Below are 13417 nucleotides of genomic sequence, written 5' to 3'. Positions count from 1 at the left end.
TAATTAAAATACTGTCATTTTTAGTTAATGAAAATATACTAATGATTTAAATTGAAAACAAATAAAAAAATTAGGATTTCAATTGATAAAATAAAAATATTATTTTATTATAAGTTTCAAATCTTTAGTTTTTTTTTTTTAAAAAAAAATTTCCCTATATTTTCAAATAAAAAATTTTAAACAACCTTTATAAATTGTACCAAAATAATCTGTTATAATTGTGATGCAAGGGATGTGGAAAAATGAATTATTTTGAGATCCAATTTTTATAAAAATTTTATTCAAATTATTACCAAAGAGAATAGTTACTAATGAAAATAATTGTAAAATATAGTTTATATAATTTAAATATATGAATTAGAGTTATATACTTGTATTTTTGTGCCAATAGATGAGTGAAAAAGGGAAGAGATTTGAAATTTAGGGAAAATATAGTAAAAATGAGTCAAGTTTGAGGCAAAACAATGAGATTTGAGAGAAATATGATAAATGGGAGAGAATACAACATTTTGAGAGTGTTTATCATGCAAGTTATGATAACACTATTTATTATGAGTCATAACAAATGACTACAAAATGTGGTGTGCATTATACATTTTCTCATAAATGGGTGATTTAAATTTTTTCTAGGGCTGCACCATAATGGAGTCAAGACTTTAGAAGTCACTTTTAGTTGGTGTTATATGACACTAAATATTACATAGTAGAGTCATTTAACCACGTAGTGTGAAGTTACAGATTCAGACATAAGCGTGATTTGTTGTACTAACCATATAACACTGGGTACTATATAACGGAGTTATTTAACTATGTAGCATGAAGTTGAGGACTCGTATATAAACGGAGTTTGTCCTATTAATTGTATAATACTAGTATTATATAGTAGAATCACTTAGGTCTCGTTTGTTTTCAGAGGTAGAATGGAGGGAATTGATAGTGAGAAGATTAATAGTGAGGGGATTGATAGTGAGGGGATTAAGTAAAATTGTGTTTGTTTTGATGATAGTTGTTAGTGTAGGAATTGCTAAATTATTTTTATATAAAATAAATATAAAATAATAAAAAAATACAAAAATATTAAACATTATTGTTTTTAAAAAAATGCATAATATGTAAAAAAAAATTTAAAAAATAAAAATAAAATAAAAAATTTTCAAAATAAAATAAAATAAATAAAATAATGATTTTTACTTAACAAAAAATACAAAAAATTAAACATTAATGTTAAAAAAAATGCCTGACATGTAAAAAATAAAATAAAATAAAAAATAAATAAAAGTAAAAAATTTCTAGTTCGCCGGACTATTTTTCTAATACTAAGTCCTGGAGGCTCATCTAAATTCCATCTCCAAAGCCTATCCTAAGCCTTTCAGCTTAGCAGTCCCTTCCTCAACTCTGTAAATAAACAGCACATTAAATGGGGCTCACAACTATCCTAATCCCAATCTCTCTCTCATACCCCAAAACAAACGGGCCTTAACTATATAATGTAAAATTGTAGACTCATACATGGAAAAAGAGTCAAACCTAGACTTTGGATGTAACATCTATCACCACTCAATCACACCTTTGGGTTGAAAGAGAAAGGCACTTTGATAAATTTAAGAAATAGATTCCACATTTTGTATTAGCAAAATGTTTGACACTTTTAAAAATCTCATATAATTCAACCTATAATAATATAGTTTGATCAGTGATAATTTTTTACTGATTACACACTGAATAATATGAAATTAACCACCTTTGTCATATCATTATAGGTGAATTTATAGGTATAAAATGTAGGACTCTAGCATTTTTATTTGTATTATTTGTTAAGTTTACTGTAATTAAAATTGATTTATTAGTAAATCTTAAACCCCTAAATCTAGTATTTTGTTATGTTTTGTAATTTTTTTTTTTTTTTTTTGGCAGAATATGTTTTGTAATTTTGCCTAGCTGTGATTATTTATATATTTTGTATATCGGTCTCTCTCTCATAAAGCGTCAAACCTCAGCACACCACTCTAATTAGGGTTAGCAGAGGTAGTAGCGAGAATTCGAAGAGGTCGCGCGTGGGCTGAGTAGGTACACTTGTGCTGTCGTTAGCTAGCACGAGGAGTCTTCATCAAAACCACAAGGCGTGAAACGGGGTGCTTTGGTTCTTTTCTGGTAAAGTGAGTTTTCTTTTCTCTGCTCTGTTCTTGTGATTTCTCTTACTTTTTTCGTTTTAAAACTCCCCAGGTTTAAACAAAAAATAAAAAATAAAAAAAATTAGCAATCAAGATACTACTAGTCTTGAATTGAATGTGATTGTGGTGGATTAGCAGATCTAACGTTTTTCTGTGAATACATCCACCAGGTATTCTTTTATTTTACTTTTAATTTTAGTTATTGATGATGGTTTTGCTTTGATTTGTATTTGCCGATCTTTGTTATGTAAGTGTAGATTTAGAAATTTATGTATGATCAACGTGTTTGATCACTAAACTCATGTTATTTCGAAGCAGATTCCCCAAATCCCAAGTTGTTTTAAGTGTAGGGATTAGGGTAATTTGTTAAAAAATGACATGGGTTTAGTTAATTACTCCATGATCTTCAGTGCTTCAGCTACTTTTCAGTTTTTTATTTTTTGAATTAATTTTTTTTTTGAATTTTATATTTTTATGATCTGTTGTTTTATTTTTTTCCTTTGGTGCTGACTGCTGGTATAGATTAACTAAGGAATGGTGCAATCTATTTTCTCTGTTTAATTTTAAAGATATTTTTAGGCCCCTTTCTCCTGAAAAATGAAAAACCAAATATGAAGAGGTTTTGCAGAGTTTTAAATATCAGCTGTTATGGTTTGGGATTTTGGACTTCTGATGCCGTTATTAATTGATATAGTTGTCGATACTGTTTGATATTGACCGTATCGTCATCCATCCTGCTACATATCCCGATAACTTTATTAAAAAAAATGGGTTTTGCACATAATAATTTAGGGTTGTGCTCCCCTTGGTTCCCAAATCTCAACTATGCAAATGTTCAATTTGTGGCCAAAGTAACGGATGAATCACAAAACAAAAGAAACACTGTTTGTACCCTTCATGCAAAAATTGCTAATGCAGGGTAATTTTTCACATCTTCTTGATTCTTACCCATTTCTCCATTTTTTTGGGGTTGTTTTTGTAGGTTTATTGCAGGATTTAGTGAAATGGCAAACATAGAAATTGAGGGAATCTTGAAAGAACTCCCAAATGATGGTCGCATTCCCAAGACAAAGATTGTGTGTACCCTCGGCCCTTCTTCTCGGAGTGTACCCATGCTTGAGAAGCTTCTAAAGGCAGGGATGAATGTTGCCAGATTCAACTTCTCGCATGGCACCCATGAATACCATCAGGAGACCTTGAACAATCTCAGGATTGCCATGCAGAACACTCAGATCTTGTGTGCTGTCATGCTTGATACCAAGGTCAGTTTTTGGTATTCTTGTTCTTAGTTTAATTAATGATTGATAAGCTCTCTTGTCAGATTTACGTGAATGCTAGCACTATGCATTTTTTGTTTTCCTATTCTTTTTTTTTTTTGTTAAAAAAAATAAGCAAACTGAATTGCTTAGTACAGTTAGTAAGTAGTACTCTACAATATGGTTTAAGTGAACTGAATTGCTTAGAATCATTTTCATATGCATAGAGGACTATGCCAATACATAGAGGATTAGGTGCCCTGCAAGGCTTATTAGAATAAAAGTAAGTGTGAGATTTTTGAGTTACTATTTGGCTAACAGTGACATCGCTGCCAATGGGTGATATGAGTGCAACATCTGGCAATGAGTTTTGGTCACATTCCTGCTAGTGCAATATGAAATGATATGTAGCTCTTTATTAGTAGAGAAATTATGGGGGAAACATTATAGTAGCGTTTGGTAGAATTTTTTAAATATGATTTGAGAATAGAGTTGTATTTTGAGTTTGTGAGTTTTGGAATTATGATTTGAGTGTGAAAAATTTGTTTGGTTATGAGTTTTGAATTGAGTTTAAAAAAAATGATGTGACATATGATATTTAATTAAAAAACTTACAACTCATAACCAAACACATAATCTAAAATCCTATTTAAAAAAATTCTGGGAATATTTTTTTTATTTAAAATATAAAAATAACAGGTGCCAAAAAAAAAAAAAAAAAGAACACTGTTCTGGTCAATTAGGGGACGTCTGGGAGGACAATCAGGTTAGCCAAATTTTCCCGCTTGAAAAGGAGTTTTCAAAAGTGGGTGTTGAATTATAATTTGAAAACTCAAAACAAATATCACATTGAAATCAATGGGTGGAAATGTGTTTGGAGAGCTTCTCCAAACACAACCTACTTTTTTCCTTGGAAAATTATAAGAGAGACACTTGATTTTTGTTGGTTTTGGAAGTGCAAGGAGTACAACAGTTGTTTCTAGAACTCTCTTAACTGCTATCATTAAGGGATTATGAAAAAAAAGGAGCTGCACTTGCAAGTTGTACAGCACTTCTCTTAACTTGTAGAACTCTCTTCTCCTTTCTAGTTTATCAGATTTTCCAATAAAATTAAAATTTTCCTTTGGTCTCGAATATATATATATATTTATGAAAGAAGGCAAATAGAAATGACTTTGTTTGAATATTCCTGATATTTGTTATTTCTATATGTTTTGTATTGTTGTGTGTTTTGGTGGAAACATAAATTTTGGTATTCCACTAATGCTTCATATTGGTTTTCAAGGAATTGGAAATGTTTTGCTTGTTTCAATGGAAAAGAAACACAAATTTGTTCCTTGACTGCATATGCTGGACTGTTCAAATTATATTCTAAATATTAGAATTTCATTGGGTTTCTATTGAAATTGTGTCTAAACCAATTTTTGGACTTGAGTATATACTTGGTACCTTCGGACTACGGCAAAAAGTAAGAGAAAAAAAAATTGGATGTACGTTTCTTGTACCTGATAAGTATGTGAAATAGGGATGGCAATGGATAACCTACCCTGTGGGTATCCATGGAGACCCAACCCAAATACATGGGTTTTCCCCTCTTTTTCTTATCCATTGGGTAGGGTAGGTGATATTCTAGGGGATGGGTTGGGGATGGGTACCCACTAATTTCCCCATATATATATATATATATATATATTTTTTTTAAGATTCACAACTAAAACTAAATATACATTCAATCTTTTTTCTTTTTTTTTATTTATTTATTTTTTCAGGTTCACAACCAATTTTATTTTATTTTATTTTATTTTATTTTATTTTTTTTTTAAGATCCACAACCAAAACTAAATATACCTCCAATCTTTTTTTATTTTATTTTTAAGGTTCACAACTATTTTTTTTTTAATTTTTAAGATTCACAACAAAAGCTAAATATACATTTAGTTTTTTTCCTTTTTTAAATTTTTTTTAAGGTTCACAACCATTTTTTTTTTTTTTTTTTTTTTTAAGATTCACAACCAAAGCTATACATTCAATCTTATTTTATTTTATTTGGCTCAACAATAAAATCAAATACACATTAATTAACATTGTCACATTATTCTTGTCAAATTTTATGCATATCTAGAATTTTTTAAATTTATTTAAAAAAAATTAAGGACATTGTCTAGTGTAGGTTTCGGTTTGCTTTTCTATGTTATTTTATTTTGTTGTGTATTGTAATTTTCAGAATGGTTTGCTTGTTCTGAAATTTCAATTAACGAGTATGAATCTATTTGTTTTATGTTATCACACAATTTATACAACATATATATATATATATGAATGTATTTGAAAATAAGGAAATTGTAGAGAATCAAAACAAGCATGAGTTGTGATTGGTTAGAAATGATGGGTACATAGATTTATTTGCTAGAAAAACAAAAAGGGGATACAAAGTCATACTAAATAATTTTTTTTAAATTAAAAGAATTTTTCTTAGTTATGAACAGATTTAACTGAAATCAGCTTGTTTCCCAATGTTATGCTTCATTTATTTAGATAGAAAATATTTTTTAATGAAAAATATTTTTTATAAAAAAAATTCAAAATATATTTTTTTATATTTGGTGGTGGTGGTGGTGATGGAACGAAGGTGAAAGTAGAAATTGTTACATAGTGGTGGGGTGATGGCGGCAGTGATGATGGTAGTGGCTATGGTGATGGTAGTGTGACAGTGAAAGTGAGAATAGTGGTGATGGTGTTGTGAAATTAGTAAAAATTTAATTGAAAAAACATTTTTTGTTTTTTAAAAGTAACAAACAACAAAATTCGTGGGGGACTAAAGGAAGAAGATGGAGGATGGATTGGGTGTGGTAATGCATAGATATCTTAAAATGAGTGGTTCAGATTTGTTAAAGGTATAATTAGATTTTGGATAAATTAAAATGAATTGTTCAAATTTGCTAAGAGAAAGATGGTTTAATGTCTAAATTGTCTGTGGCTAACAATTCCTTGTTTATGCCCTGATGCAATTTAATATGAGTCTTATAACACTTTCTTCAAACAAACTTTTTGATTTTCTCAAAATTATATATTTGATTATTATAAAACAAACTTTTTAATTAATTAATTAATGTGTATTTGATTTTGTTGTTGAACCAAATAAAATAAAATAAGATTGAATGTATATTTAGCTTTTGTTGTGAACCTTAAAAAAATAAAAAATAAAATAAAAAAATAAGTTGTTAACATTAAATATATTAAAAAAGAAAGAAAAAAGATTGAAGGTATATTTAGCTAAAACCTTTAGAAAAAAAAGACAAAAGAAAAACAAGAAGGTTGTTAACATTAAATATATTAAAAAAGAAAGAAAAAAGATTGAAGGTATATTTAACTTTTGTTGTGAACCTTAAATAAAAAATAAAATAAAAAAAAATTGTTAACATTAAATATATTAAAAAAGAAAGAAAAAAGATTGAAGGTATATTTAACTTTTGTTGTGAACCTTAAAAAAAAAAAAAAATAAATAAAAAATAAATAAATAAATAAATAAAAATTGTTAACATTAAATATATTAAAAAAGAAAGAAAAAAGATTGAAGGTATATTTAACTTTTGTTGTGAACCTTAAAAAAAAATAAAAAATAAAAAATAAAAAAATTTGTTAACATTAAATATATTTAAAAAGAAAGAAAAAAGATTGAAAGGATATTTAGTTTTTGTTGTGAACCTTTAAAAAAAAAAAAAAAAAAAAAAGTGGTTGTTAACATTAAATATAAAAAATAAAAATGGGGATTAAAGTGGGTTGGGGAAAATCCATACCCATTAAAAAATGGGGAGGGTGGTACCCATGGGGAATGGGGAATGGGGAAAATTTATTATAGGGGAATGGGGATGGGGAATTAATATCCACCCCATTGCCCCCCATTGCCATTCCTAATGTGAAACTACAATGCAAAGTATCCCGGTAAGTACCCACACAAGTACAATATGTTAGTTGAAGTACCCATGCTTCATAGCTGGCAAGGTAACTCTGGATTGGATGTATGCACGAGAGGTATACTGAACCACTTTAAATCCTTGTGTTCATTTGCTTTACATCACATACGTTTATTTTATGTATCTTAATGTGAATGTATGACATGAATGCATTGTACACCTTAAAAGAATTTAAGTAAAAGGTTAAGATTTGCACAGCACAAGAGCTTCACAAGCTATAAACGTTTAAACTTGGTTAACCTAGACTGGTCCAAGTCAACCTGTCAAGCATGTTGGTCAACCAGCCACTTGAGTTGGTCAACCAATTCACTACAAATTTGAATAAAAAGGAATCAACGATTTTTAACTCTTGAACAATTAATCACAAAGTGCCTGGAGTACGTATGTTCCTTTCATCCTCCTATAGGACATGGCATGTGTGATAATTATTTTTTGCTTTTATGTATTTGTATCTTTAATTATGTCTTGTTCACCTTTTATAACTCTTATATATTGCATCTCTTGAAGTCATTTTATATGGCTGTGTCATGGTTTTTTCTTTTATTGCAGGGACCTGAGATTCGAACTGGTTTCCTAAAGGATGCAAAGCCTGTTCAACTCAAGGAGGGTCAGGAAGTTACTATTTCCACTGATTACAGCATAAAAGGGGATGCGGAGATGATCTCCATGAGCTACAAAAAGCTGCCTGTTGATGTGAAGCCTGGGAATACCATCTTATGTGCAGATGGCACTATCAGTCTTACTGTCTTGTCATGTGATCCAGCTGCTGGAACAGTGAGATGCTGTTGCCAGAACACTGCTGTCTTAGGTGAGAGGAAGAATGTGAATCTTCCTGGTGTTGTGGTGGATCTTCCTACACTTACAGAGAAGGACAAGGAAGACATCCTGGAATGGGGTGTTCCTAACAACATCGATATGATTGCTCTCTCTTTTGTGCGCAAGGGCTCGGATCTTGTTAATGTCCGAAAGGTTCTTGGGATTCATGCCAAGCATATACAATTGATGTCAAAGGTATGCAAATTAAATGTTGTCATAAACTATTTATTATCATAATGAACATTCTATCTTTTTTGTTTTTGGGGTAGGTTGTTGGTAACCTCTTCCTGCTTGGGAAATTTAACCTAAATTTCTGCAAAACTTATAGAGGAGTTTTAGTAATTTGGCAGCAACCTTCTTTGCTTCTATGCATATGATCAATGTCCCTCTATGTCTGTGTGTGTTTCTTTTTTTTTTTTTGTTTTTTGGTAATTAAAGGGCCGCAGCCAAGACAACTACAACTGGATTGCATGAGGGGAGCCCTCTCCATGCCTATCACTATTTTTTAGCCAATCCCATAAAGGAAGGGGCTGTCAGCAGGACTTCATAACCACTATCCATACTAATAGCCCTCTCTCTGTTTCTACACACACATTCGATAGAAAGAATTATAGGCACGAACATGGGACATGACAATTTAAAAAAAATTCAGGATGCAGATATGGATTTAAATAAAACAAAATCCGTATGAAATCTTTCAACAAGGGCTTAAATAGGTTTTATTTTTGTCCCAATCACAGAGGCATAAAAATGTTGGGTGTGTTTGGTTTGGTTTTGGGAGATAAATTTTCAAAAAAAATTTTGAGGAGAAAGTTTATAATTTTTTTTTGGTTTGTTTGGTTGTATATTTTGAAAATAGTTTTGGAATATGAAAATTTGGGATGATTTGATATTTTGTTATAGTTGAGTAGATGTGTGTGAGAGAAGAAGTGATTAAAAAAGAGAGAGGAGAGAGAAAAAATGATTGATTGATGTATAGGAGGGAGAGAGTGATTTAAATTTTTTTTTTTCCAAATTCACTAAACCAAATAAAATTTTAAAAATTTTTCTCTAAAATTACTTTTTCAAAACCAAACCAAACAAGGCCATTATGTTTTTTTAGCTAGGACTTCTTCATCTCCTTTATTTATTTGCTGCTAGGTTTCTGTTTAAACATACATAGCTTTATTTATGATTTTTTAAGTTTTAATTGATCATAACGCTTTAATATTACAATTCTCACTTTTGATATTACAATTCACACTTGTAACATTACAAACGTAATTGGACATGACACACGAGTCCTTGTCTATGACGCACGGGTACCTGTACGAATATTGGTATTGGTACGATACAGGTACGTTGATACGGTAAAATTCAAAAAAGTAAGGTGCAAGTACGGCTTGTTATGCTTATAAAAAAACTATTTATTTTTAATTTAGAATAATGCAAAAATTAATTAAATGGTTTAATAGTTGTTTGGCATGATGGATATAAGTGCACTTATTTAGATCACATCACCTCTCTACTTTTCTGCACATCTTTTCGTAAAAAGTCAAAAAGTATATTTATTTAGATTATCCCAAATAACTCAATTTGTAAAGGTATAAATCAGAATTAAATGTCAATATATTAAATAACTTACAAACCATAGTTTAATTTTAAAATCATGCTAAGCATAAAACTAAAATTAAAAAAGAAGTCTAGTGGAAGGAGTTTTATCTCTGTAGTAGAAGAAAATATTATTTCAACTGAGGTACGGTACGATATGGCTTGGGTATATATTAGGTACGTTTGGGTACGCCAAAAATTAAGAAGCAAAAATTTGGATCTGTGTTTCGTGTATCTGGCCGGTACGTATGCAAACCATACTAGGCACCATACGCCCGTAAGCATCCAGTACGAGTACGGCATGTTTTTTCAAGTACTCATGCTTCATAGGTCCTTGTAGTGGCCCTAACGTTTCCATTGAAAAATATAATAACAAATCGGACATGCCACGTGATGTGTACAACATGTTTCTTAGTGTGTCCAAATGTCTGTGTCTTTTATGAGTCAGACACGGATACAACTACTAAAACGAAATGTCTTTTCTTTATAGTTAGATAATTTTATTTGGTGTCTGTACTCCCTCCCACCACATTTTAGGGAATTTTTGTGCCAACACATAAATGGGACTGACAGATTAAATATTATAAACTATATCATGTATGCTATTTAATATAATATTTTATATGTTATATTTAGATTTGCTACATATGTTAATTTAACTGCAGACATTATATATAATTTTAGTATATAGTGATTTATGGTTTGGTTTGTGTATAATATGACATCATTGACATGTTATATCTAGACTTTGTCTAAAATATTTAACCTTGGAGATTGTTGATATATTTGGATTGGGTTGGTTGGGACAATGCTTCATCAAGTTGAGTCATGTTTGGATTGCATTGCTTGATGTAATGTCTACAGGAAATCTGATATACAATTACGATTATTTATTACAAGTCTCCATTGATTTATTGTATTGGGGTGGCTATGGTTTAAACTATGTTTACACGGACTCTTCTATTTTTCTCAAAAATATCCATGTCCACCGGACATGACGTGGGGACTACCGAATTTAGACATTTGGATCTTCCAACTTTTTACTATGTTTTGAAGTATAAGAAGTTCAAATTTGTTAGAAAAGAAACATTTATAACCTGATGAGTTTTTCCTAAAAATCTGATTTGTTAGAAATTATATATTTTTCCTAAATCTGATTTACAAATTATATATGTTTCCTAAATCTGACATAATATGTAACATAAACAAGTGTCCATAAGGAGTCCTCATACCCATATCCTACTTTTGAATACATATCCCAATTTCCTAACATTTAAGTTCATGAAGGTCGTATCCGTACCCGTATCCAATTCTCATAACTGAGTCCATGTAACATAGGTTTTAAATAATGGTATCGGTCTCTTGGTCAGTAACAGTGATACGATTATATGTCGGTCAAATATCAAATAGTATCAGCTCATATATCAAAATCTGTACGTAATGCAATATGATATGTAATGGCTGATATTTAAAACACACACACACACACACACAAAATCCTATAAAAATTTTTATTGTTCCCATTTAAGCCGAAGTTGACATCTACAATTGCTAGATTTTGAGGGTGTAGTATTTGTTGATGTTCGTGTGATTTTTGACTGCTGGGTTCTTTTGAAGGTTGAGAACCAGGAGGGAGTTATCAACTTTGATGAAATCTTACGCGAGACTGACTCCTTTATGGTTGCCCGAGGTGATCTTGGTATGGAAATCCCAGTTGAGAAAATCTTCCTGGCACAGAAAATGATGATATACAAATGTAATCTTGTTGGCAAGCCAGTTGTAACTGCCACACAGATGCTTGAATCGATGATCAAGTCTCCCCGGCCAACCCGTGCTGAGGCCACCGATGTAGCTAATGCTGTCTTGGATGGCACTGATTGTGTCATGCTTAGTGGGGAAAGTGCTGCAGGAGCCTATCCCGAGCTCGCTGTGAAAATCATGGCTCGAATTTGCATTGAGGCAGAGTCATCGCTCGATTATGGGGCTATCTTTAAAGAGATGATAAAGTCAACTCCACTGCCAATGAGCCCATTGGAGAGCCTTGCGTCCTCGGCTGTCCGAACGGCTAACAAGGCTAGAGCAAAACTCATTGTGGTGTTGACACGTGGTGGGACAACTGCCAAACTAGTCGCCAAGTATCGGCCAGCTGTCCCGATCCTGTCGGTTGTAGTCCCGGTTTTGACCACTGATTCTTTTGATTGGACCTGTAGTGATGAGACACCTGCAAGGCATAGTTTGATCTACAGGGGTTTGATTCCACTTCTTGCTGAAGGATCTGCGAAGGCAACTGATGCTGAATCTACGGAGGTGATCTTGGAAGCTGCATTGAAGTCAGCAATAGAGAAGGGTTTGTGCCAGCCTGGTGATGCTGTTGTGGCGCTTCATCGCATTGGCGCTGCCTCGGTTATTAAGATTTGCATAGTCAAGTAATGTGGGAATAATATGGAGTAAAATGGATTGTCTAGATCGGCTTCTGGAGGCTGCAACTGTTAAGGTGGACCTTCATTTTGCTTGCTGATCCTTATTAATGCTTTTAAATTTGCAGTCTTTATAAGTATGTTGGGATTCTATTATTTTCCATTTAGATATGTTTTTGGATGCATCTGATCTGGATGGATTGACTTCTTCCTACCTGTGAGTTTTCCTTTGTGTATGGAACATATATATCTGTCTTTGCAGCTACATTGAAATAATAGTTGAGCTGCTTCCTTCTTATTATTTTGAAGTTTTGAAACAGGTGTTAAAGTCCTCTGCATCAGGTTTGTAGATGGTGGTTAGTGGTTACCAACTATTATTACTATGGTAAATTACACTACACTAATCCGCAGGAGTTTTTGGTGTAGTTAAATTAAGTTCCTCTTGTTCTAATAAGAACAAGAGATCTTTCTCGATCAATTCTTTTGCCCCTCATTCTTCGAGAATCAGAAAGATTTTTTTCTAAGTTTGAATTTGTTCATTTGAAATTTGGACTCTCTTATTTTATTTTTATTTACTTATTTATTTTTATTTAATATTTTTTAATATTTTCCCCCTCTTTTTTTATATCATTCCTGAAATTCCTGAAGTTCCATAGGTTTGATCCTGTAAATTTTCACTCATTTTCTCATTGAGCGAGGGGTATGAAATAAATCAGATTTATTTTTTAATCAAAAGTATTCCTATTGGGACGGCGTGGGAGAAAGGAGATTCTCAACTGAAGAAAAGGATTCATTGACTTAGAAAGAATTAAACAAGTTGTATGAGGTGCAAATCTTATGTATAGTTATGTAGAGTGACAGTAATGCTGTGTTTGGTTGAGGGATTTGGAAAGGGAAATGAAAAAGGTAGGTGAAATGTAAAAAAAATATACCTACATTTCACATAGTTTCACACACTTTTTTCCTTTTCCTTTTTAAATCCCTCCTCAAATCTCCCAACTAAACACAGCATAAGGGTGACTTATCTGTCAATTTTTTTCACTATCAACCCTCAAAAAACAAAACTTTGCCTTATGTATAGTTTCCAGAGTACAATTAAATCATTAACCTCTGGATTTGAAATCACGGTTTATATACCTGCTATCTATATACCTGCTATTGATCATAATTTAAACCTTTTTGTCATTTAAAAA

General features: G+C 31.4%; 1 protein-coding gene across 2 annotated transcripts; it reads left to right on the top strand.

Annotated features, from left to right (window-relative positions):
• Positions 1-1491: 1491 nt before the first annotated feature.
• Positions 1492-12525, top strand: LOC114267694 (pyruvate kinase, cytosolic isozyme). 2 transcript variants are annotated; one of them, XM_028208738.2, is made up of 4 exons: positions 1492-2151; positions 3154-3433; positions 7951-8412; positions 11425-12525. In XM_028208738.2, the coding sequence occupies exons 2-4, from the start codon at positions 3176-3178 to the stop codon at positions 12235-12237; spliced, it is 1533 nt and encodes a 510-aa protein (XP_028064539.2). In that variant the 5' UTR covers positions 1492-2151; positions 3154-3175; the 3' UTR covers positions 12238-12525. The 2 variants fall into 2 exon arrangements, with proteins under 2 accessions (XP_028064539.2, XP_028064540.2); XM_028208739.2 differs by having other exon boundaries at positions 1578-2341.
• Positions 12526-13417: the final 892 nt, after the last annotated feature.

This window comes from Camellia sinensis, chromosome 2, assembly GCF_055761805.1.
Source record: "Camellia sinensis isolate YWXY chromosome 2, ASM5576180v1, whole genome shotgun sequence".
Classification (NCBI taxonomy): Eukaryota; Viridiplantae; Streptophyta; class Magnoliopsida; order Ericales; family Theaceae; genus Camellia; species Camellia sinensis.
Note: the sequence above shows the minus strand (reverse complement) of the source record. Positions and strands in the feature narration are given on the sequence as shown.